Source organism: Ursus maritimus, unplaced genomic scaffold (assembly GCF_017311325.1).
Source record: "Ursus maritimus isolate PB19 unplaced genomic scaffold, ASM1731132v1 scaffold_2, whole genome shotgun sequence".
Taxonomy (NCBI): Eukaryota; Metazoa; Chordata; class Mammalia; order Carnivora; family Ursidae; genus Ursus; species Ursus maritimus.
The window spans coordinates 7,823,505-7,832,226 of NW_024424452.1; the positions used below are offsets into that span (position 1 = coordinate 7,823,505).

Consider the following 8,722-nt stretch of genomic DNA (forward strand, 5'->3'; position numbering starts at 1 on the left):
ACAGGCAGAGGGTAGCAAGTCCAGGGAGGCCCTTGGGCCAAGACGAGCAGGGTTTGCACAGTTGCTCCTGACCCTCTCACACTCGTACACACAGAGCAGCACGCACACACATGCCTCAGCAAGTTTGGCAGAGGGAGGTGCGGAGGGGGCCTGGCCGGACTTCCAGAGCCAGAAAGTGGGTGGGGCTGAACCATGAGTTCATCTATTTCCTGCCCACAGCGGTATAAAGGGAGGTAGCGGGCTCCAGAGGAGCACAGCTGTGTCTGGCTGCCGGGCCTAGAGCACTGCCAAGAGAGCCACACCTCCTCCGGGGCAGCAGAATCGCCACCGTCAGCCGCAGCAGCCGCACCACAGACCGCCGCTCACAAGGCGCTTTGAGAACTTCAGGTAAGAGAAAGCAAAAACCTCTCCATCTCTTCCTCCCATTAAGGCGAAGAAGGCCCGCTGCGAAATCTCTGCGAAATGCCCTCCGCCCACAATCCCCACTTTTCCTCTTTCTCCCCCGCTGGAGACCTGCAGACTCGAGTTGACAGAAGGTGGCTGGGCCCCACCAACAACCCCACCACCCAGAAACAAGGGCCTGGAGTCTCTGTTCTTCTGCATCAGGACACCCCGCCCACCTCTGGAAAGGGGCTTTTCATGCCTGCTAACTTGAATGAATGAAAGGTTGTGAAAGCATTAGAAGAGAATTAAAAGCATTATGCAAATCAAAGACATTATCATTTAGCCTCTTGCCCACTCCCCCCGCCCAAGGGAGAGGAACTGCAGGGTGCTGCCAGGGGTTTGGGAGAGTCCCACAGGTGGAACCACACCTAAGACTCCCTGGGGCTGAGACGGAGGGGACAGGCTCAGAATCCGGGCCATCAGGGTTCCTTAAGGACTCTCGCCCTCTCGTTCATGCATCACCTGCCAGTGGTAAACACAAGGAGCCTGGCCCGTGGCTGGGGGGCCTTCTCCCTACCCCACCCACCCGTCTTCCAGAACTCTCTCCCCTCACCAGATCCTCTTCCACTTGCTCTAGGATGCAGATGTCTCCGGTCTTTGTCTGCCTAGCCCTGGGCCTGGCCCTCATCTTTGGTGAAGCGTCGTCCTCAGACCCCCGCCAGACTCAGGCGGCACAACTGGCCACAGACTTTGGAGTGAAGGTGTTTCAGCAGGTGGCACGGGCCTCCAAGGACCGTAACGTGGTTTTCTCCCCCTATGGGGTGGCCTCAGTCCTGGCCATGTTGCAGCTGACAACAGCAGGAGAGACCCGGCAGCAGATTCAAGAGGCCATGCAATTCCAGATTGACGGTGAGAGATGGGGCAGAGCGGGGCGTCACCAACCAGAAGCAGGGGGAAGGCCAGCTCCAGCACCACATCTTCCCAGCACACCCTGCCTCACTGGGCCCTGGGTCCGTCACCAAGGGGTACAGGCCAGAGGATGTGGCGTAAAGCAGAGGTGCCTTAGCGCTTATTAACTGCATGACCTTCATGCCCCGTGGACCTGTTTCCTCATCTACAAAATGGGGACAATAAAACTATCTCCCACACAGAGCTGCTGTAAGGATTCAATCGAATTATGCATGTGAAATGCTTCTTATCGCTATCATTCTGATAAGAAAAAAACATAGGGTTCATAACTTAAAAGCAGAGAAGAATATTTTAACCCACAAAAGGGTTAGGACCTGAGATTTTTGAGGGAAAGGGGGAGATGCAGAAGAGATTGAGATTTGGAAGAAAATCTCCCTCCAGAGACCCCTGGGGGAGCAGAAGAGCCCATCGAGATGGGCAGAATTGGGCTTCTCATGGGGGAGGTTGGCCTGACTGGGGGCCCCTGGCTCAACGTAAGCTAATGTGTCCTTTCTGTCCTGCCCCGGCACAGAGAAGGGCATGGCACCTGCCCTCCGCCAACTGTACAAGGAACTCATGGGGCCGTGGAACAAGGATGAGATCAGCACTGCCGATGCCATCTTTGTCCAGCGGGATCTGAAGCTGGTCCACGGCTTCATGCCCCACTTCTTCAGGCTCTTCCGGACCACGGTCAAGCAGGTGGACTTCTCCGAGGTGGAGAGAGCCAGGTTCATCGTCAACGACTGGGTGAAGAGACACACAAAAGGTGAGCCGGCAGGGAGAGGAGGCCGGGCCTGAGGGCCTGCAGAGGAAGGGGATCTGGAAACAAATCGCCAACATCCCAACCTCTCCCTGTCAGCGTGCTCTTCTCTGTAGACGGGTCAGGCACTTTAAGAATCAGAGCACCTTTGTTTTCATAAGTAGGGTTCTCACGAACTATCTCTAAGGGTGGCCCCCTAAAAAGTGCTGTGAGGTGTCATAAAAACGGTAACAACCGCAAGAAGAATACACAGCTCTCCCAGACTGCAGCTTAGGGAGCAAAGTGAGGGGAGACTCAAAGTAAGGGAAGACTTCGTCTCCGCGTCTGATCCCGGACAGGATCCCAGAGCCAGGGCGTGTGTGGAGCGGGAGGCTGTCCCGAGACTCGCAGGAAGACGGAACAGGTTGAACACAGCTAGACGGGCTCACTTACACCCCCAGTCTGCCTCCTGACCGGATCCCCTCAAAGACACACATTCAATCTGAGGACCGAAGGGAACCAGCTAAAAGGATTAAAATATAGCTAGCCCCCTCACAGCTCACCCGGCTTTCTCATAGGCATGATTGGCGACTTACTGGGCAGAGGGGCCGTGGACCAGCTGACGCGCCTGATGCTGGTGAACGCCCTCTACTTCAACGGCCACTGGAAGACCCCCTTCCCCAAGTCGGGCACCCACCACCGCCTCTTCCACAAATCTGATGGCAGCACCGTCTCTGTGCCCATGATGGCTCAGACCAACAAGTTCAACTACAGTAAGTTCAAGACCTCCTTCCAAAGTCCCACCACTACTGTACCTCATCCCCCAGGTGTTCCCCCTCCCAGGGAGGAGAAAACCCTGAATGTAGCCCAGCTTTGCCAAAGACTCCCTCAGGAGGAGCTACTAGGATAACGGGAACAGTGGAAAGTAGCTTTAGCTCGTGCAAGACGAAGCTGACATCCAGAAAGTGCCTCCAGCCCACATATGACCACGTGGCCCCTGTCTCTGGTCCCCAAGTGTTTCTAGTGTGATTACAAGGGGGTTCACAAATCCTGCTGGGGGAAGGCCTGTGTGGAAGTTGAGATGAAGGAGAGAAGAATCGGAATGAATTAGAGGCTGGGTGTGGAGGAGAGGGGAGTGAAGGCCAAGAAGGTCAAAAGGAGACAGAGTAACCAGAAGACGGTGAACTGGCAGAAGAGAAGGGAAATGGGGATAAAAACTCTGACTAGGGGAGCCTCCAAAGCCCGGGTAGAAAGCTGGCTTCCAGACAGAGCGGAGGAGACAGAACTCGTTGAAAACTCAGTGCTGGGTGAGAACCAACAAGAGCAGAAGCCATTTTCAGTGCGCCAATCTGGTGTCTTCGCAGCCGAGTTTTCTACCCCCGACGGCCATTACTACGACATCCTCGAACTGCCCTACCACGGGGACACTCTCAGCATGTTCATCGCTGCTCCCTATGAGAAGGAGGTGCCCCTCTCTGCCCTCACCAACATCCTGGATGCCCAGCTCATCCGCCAGTGGAAAGGGAATATGACCAGACGGCTCCGCCTCTTGGTTCTGCCCAAGTAAGTCACCCCTCGCTCTCACCACACATGCCAACGCCCCAACCCCCTTTATGTCCCCCTCCCCTCCCCCAGGGCTCCCTGAAAGGACCACCCCCACATCGAGTTTCCCAAATGTGACATTTGCAGGGCAGGGACATGTGTGGGAAGCTGATGGGAAACACTCCGGCCTGGGTTTGATTAAGATTCCTCTCACCCTCCCTCCTCCCGTTTCTACTGGAGGGCGGGCGGCGGGGCATTTTTCTAGACCATGCCCCCACACTTACCAACCTCAGAATACCGGGCCAAAGCCAGCCAAAGGAAGAGCCGGAGAAATGGTGGAGGTGGGGAGATAGATGGGCCTTTGAAAGACCCTCTCCCACCCCCATCAGCTCAAGTCAACATCCAAACAATAGAGACAAAAGGAGCCCGAGCAGCTTCTCCCTGGCTTCCAACAAAGCAGATTTTTAAAATCCTTCTGCTGAAACACAGAGGGTGGAGAAGGCTGAGGCTGGGTCGTCCCAGATTTAAAGGGAAGGCTCCCACCACACTTACCCCAAATTTCCAGATGCCATAATGCTAGGCTTGGGGAAAGAGGAGAATTTCGCTGGTTTGCGTGCTCTGGCCCCTCCCCGCCCCGGTCCCTAGAAAGTGAAACCCGAGGTAATGAGAGCCCCGATGGGAAGGGGGGGAACCCAAAGCCTCCCTGCTAGAGTCCTCTTCAGAATTAGCCCTCAGAAATACCATCTACAGACTAGGTTCCAGGGGGCAGGGAGATGGCAGAGAACGTTCATTTCTATTAGACCTCACACACAGATTTGCAAAGCCCAGCCTCCCTCCACTTTCACATCTGTCCCTCCTGTCTGGCTGCCAGCCAGCCGGGAGGGGGACATGCTGTCAGGGACTGGGAAAGCCCGCAAGGGGCCGCCTGAGCTTGAGCTGTTTCCTGCTCCTGTTCCCAGGTTCTCCCTGGAGAGTGAAGTCGACCTCCGGCGGCCCCTGGAGAACTTGGGGATGACCGACATGTTTAGGCCAAACCAGGCAGACTTCTCGAGTCTTTCAGGTAGGAAATTTTCCTTTCACTTTCTTCTGCTGGTGGACCGTGGGGTCCCTAAAAGGACAAAGGAGTGTGTCTCTGAGAGCCCCAACTGATCTGCCCGCGGGTCCACTTGTGTTTCAGATCAAGAGGCACTGTATGTGTCGCAGGCTTTGCAAAAAGTGAAGATTGAGGTGAATGAGAGCGGCACGGTGGCGTCCTCCTCTACAGGTGAGTCAGGCTCAGGTGAGGCCTGGTGACGCGCAGGCCAGGTCTGCCAGGACGGGCCCACATCTGGGATGAAGCCCGCGGTCCTGCTCTACCAGCCTCTCCTGCAGAGTGGCACCACCCCCCCACCCCGTGTCGAGGGCACTGCCCCGACCCCACCAGAGTTTCTCAGCCTAGAAGGTGGGCCCACTTGGCCTGGGAGCCGGGTCCCTCACACAATGGCTCCCGAGGTCCCCTGAAGGTGAAAAGCCCCCCCCCCCACCCCAAGGCAGCCTGGCTTCTTCCCTCAGTGGCTAGTCAGCTTAAGGAACTTGCTCACCAAGACCCTCTAAGAGGGCACACATAAATGGCTGTTTGTGAGGAGCTGATAGATCTCTACGAAACTACTGGGGGAAATCCGGCCTCCGAGGGCTTCCCTAAACTGTTGAGGTTCACGGACAGGAGAACAACCAAGTGTCCTAGTCACCCTCCAGGGCTACCATCAGAAAGCGGGTGTCGGGGATCCCCGATGATCAGTCCAGGCGCCAGTGCCCAGTCCCTCCGTTCTAGATCATTATCCTTCTCTCTTAGCCATCATCGTCTCAGCCCGAATGGCCCCCGAGGAGATCATCATGGACAGACCCTTCCTCTTTGTGGTGCGGCACAACCCCACAGGTGAGCCGGGGCCGCGACGCTCCACTGCCCGCCACCCCCCGCCCCGTCTTCTTGCCTCAAGCACCAGTCTAGACAGGTGTAGACACTCCCCTCTCCCCAAGAGGACTCCAGACAAAACCCCATAGCTCTGCCCCACCTCCTCCATTCAGGGAGGATGTTCTGTCACCAGCGGAGCACCGTGCCAGGACCCCAGCCCTAGCTTAGTCACAACAGCAGCTGTGACTCCAGACAGCTCACTCACGTTCTCACATCTCGGTTCATCCATAAACATGGGGCTGGGTGAGCCGTGCCGTTTCTCCCTGTTCTCATCTCCCACGTGCCTTCCTTCCTCAGGAACGGTCCTTTTCATGGGCCAAGTGATGGAACCCTGACCGTGAGAAAAGCAGCCCTCATCTGGGACAGAACTGGAGATGTAGCCAAGAAGAAGGAACTTCAAAGGAAAAAAAAAAGTTATTTTAACTAATGCTTCTGGAGAAAAAGGCGGCATTTGCCTTTTTTTTTTTTAATTTACCTTTAAAAAAAAGGGGGGGTAAATCTTTCAAATCTGCCTCCCAGACCTCAGCCTCTCCCAGGAGTGGGGAAGAGGACCTTTCAGTAAAACTCCCTCGTGGAGCCCCCCGGAGAGACCTCCGAAGCACAGTGGGGTCTCCACACCAGACTCTCAAACTCTACAACCGCTGGTGCACCTGCTTCTGCCCGGCGCTCTGCCCATCCGGGTCTTCAGACCTGGACCCCACCGAGACCCTGGCAGGTTGGCACAAGGTTTATGGGAGGTTTTGTGTGCTCGGTAGAAACGATTTGTGTTCCAGTCACGTTGCTGTCACTCTTGCACTGTCTGCCACTGCTGAGGAGGCTGGCGGCGGGCCAAAGTTGGCCAGTGGAAGAGGCACCCTTTCAGTTGGAGGTCTGTGCTGCCCCAGCTCAGAGGTCCCGCAGACTGGGCAGCACGCCTGCCCACCCCGTGTGGAGACCCGCCCTGACCTGGCCGTCTCCCTCCCCAGAAACAGTGTGCATTTATTATTTTGGAGTGTAGGTGACTTGTTTACTCATAGAAGCAGGTTTCTGCTTCCCACTAACTTTATTTTGCAGGAATGGAGGAAGAAAAAGTGTGATGTGTGCCTGGCTCTTGGCTCTAATCTCCTGGTGGGGAGGGTGGGATGCCAGGGGTGTGCTTGAGTATTTATCACATCCTTGTCGTTGTGTGCTTGTGTGAGAGAAAGAGGACTCTCAAGAAAAATGTATTATATGAGCTTGTTTGTAATGTTCCTTGGTGGTCTGTGTCTTGCGTCTCAGGAGTCTGGCCCCTTGACTGGCTGCCCCTCTGGGCGGCAAGCGTGGTGGGGCCCACACTGCCACCTTGTGGCTTCCCGAGCCCCATGGCTCCTCTCCCTTCCTGGCCCTTCCATTTGATGGCTAAGACCCCCGCCAAGATTATCTAACTTTAGGGACCAAAAGGATGTGGTGGGTCAGAGAGATTACAGCGAGGACAGAGTGGTTTCAAAATTTTCCAATATATTTAAGAACAGGAGAGCAAGGGGCTGCACGACCTAGCAGGACAGAACTTTCCCCAATTACAGGGTGATTCACAGCCGCATTGGTGACTCACTTCGATGTGTCATTTCCGGCTGCTGTGTGCGAGCAGTGGACACGTGAGAGAGGGGGAGAGAGATTGAGAGAGAGAGGAGAATGAGAGAGACCATGAGCTCGGACTTAACAACCCTAGCTGGATAATCTTCCTGAAAACCAACGAGCTAGGGGGCATGGCATGAAGACCAATTTGTTGAAGAACTGCATAGAGATGTCAAATGAATGAATGTAATCCAAATAGGACCCTAATAACCTCCCCCCCACCCCACCCTTGTGCTCTTCAGTGAAAAATCTTTGTTTGTTTCTCATAATGCACTGGACAGTGACAGCTACACATAGTACCCATAAGGATACCCAAATGTGGGGTCCAACTTTCTTGAAGTTGTGTTGAATCATATGCTTTTTCACTTTTGATATATAAACAAGTAAAATATGTTTAAAAAATAATAAATTAATTAAAATATTCCAAAAGAGTCCCTGTCTTCACTTTCCACATTCCACACAGTACAAAACCAGAATCCTACCAGTCCATAGACTTTTCCAGTAAAGGGGATCTTTATGAAACATACACCCACAAGCCCAAGGCACGAAGACCTGCCCCAGGCGAGTTCACAGGGCTGACCACAGGGCTTCTGCAAGAAGGCCCACAGGACAAGCTGTGCAGGGCGTGGTTCTCCCCCTGGGTGTCACCCTCAAAAAGGAAAGAGGGGTCCCCCACACCTTGCACCTGCCCTGAGACCTGCTTGTGCGCACTGTCCCTCTGGGTTCCCATCTCTGTTCATGCTGTTGCCTTCCCTGCCAAATGCCCCCACCCCTGTGCCTACCCCACTCCCCACTTCTCAAAACCCAGACCAAGTCCAGTCCCTTGACCTGATGTTCCCCATGGGTCCAGTCCACACCATCACTCTCTACTTGGCATTTAGCAAGGTTCCTTTTTCCGGGTGTGTAACAGTGCTTGCATTCATGTGTGCTCTTTGAGTGTGTGTTGCCCTCACCATCCCCATGCACAGACCGGGTTCCTTTGAAAACAAGGCTCTTTTGTGATATAGACTCTCTTAATATCCTCCTTAAAACGACATCCTGGAAAGTCTTTTATTCTCTTCCTCTAGTCTCTTGAAGGCTCTTTCCAGGGGACATAACTCCCCCAATTAGTTTCTGTTCATATCTTCAAAAAAATCATCTTTTAAACTAAAAAAATTACCAAGAACTAGCTGCCGAAATTGTATGCTGTCCAGCTCCAGAATCCTAAAGAGAGGATTGATAGATCCAGCCTCCTGGAAACCTAGGTCTTCTCTCTCTCTCTTTTTAATTTTTATAAATTTTAAGGAACCTCTATACCCAACGTGGGGCTTGAACTCATGAACTCACGCTCAAGAGTCCTATGCTCCTCAGACTGAGCCAGTCCCTAGGTCTTGTCTTAAGAGGAACTAATTACCATCTGGGGGCTCTTGGTCAAAATGCTGTCTGACAGTTAATAGGTAGGTGAGTTCTCCATCACTGGAAGTGTTTAAGGACAGCCAGGATGACCTCTTGGTGGCAATGCTGCTGCAGTCAGGGTCTACTTTTTTTTTTTTTTTTAAGATTTTATTTATTTATTCGACAGAGAT

General features: G+C 53.8%; 1 protein-coding gene across 1 annotated transcript; it reads left to right on the forward strand.

The window, feature by feature from the left end:
• The first annotated feature begins 253 nt into the window (after positions 1-253).
• SERPINE1 (serpin family E member 1) lies at positions 254-7,579 on the forward strand. Its single transcript, XM_008698517.2, has 9 exons — positions 254-387; positions 1,022-1,293; positions 1,865-2,098; positions 2,650-2,844; positions 3,436-3,634; positions 4,573-4,673; positions 4,791-4,877; positions 5,445-5,528; positions 5,862-7,579. Exons 2-9 carry the CDS (start codon positions 1,023-1,025, stop codon positions 5,897-5,899), a joined length of 1,209 nt encoding a protein of 402 aa, XP_008696739.1. The 5' UTR covers positions 254-387; position 1,022; the 3' UTR covers positions 5,900-7,579.
• Positions 7,580-8,722: the final 1,143 nt, after the last annotated feature.

Bases quoted from the DNA above. Each gene is read 5' to 3' on its own strand.
- SERPINE1 (XM_008698517.2), top strand. From the start codon at position 1,023: ATGCAGATGTCTCCGGTCTTTGTCTGCCTAGCCCTGGGCCTGGCCCTC. The intron at 1,294-1,864 runs GTGAGAGATGGG...GCCCCGGCACAG, and splicing joins CATGCAATTCCAGATTGACG to AGAAGGGCATGGCACCTGCC. The intron at 4,674-4,790 runs GTAGGAAATTTT...CTTGTGTTTCAG, and splicing joins AGACTTCTCGAGTCTTTCAG to ATCAAGAGGCACTGTATGTG.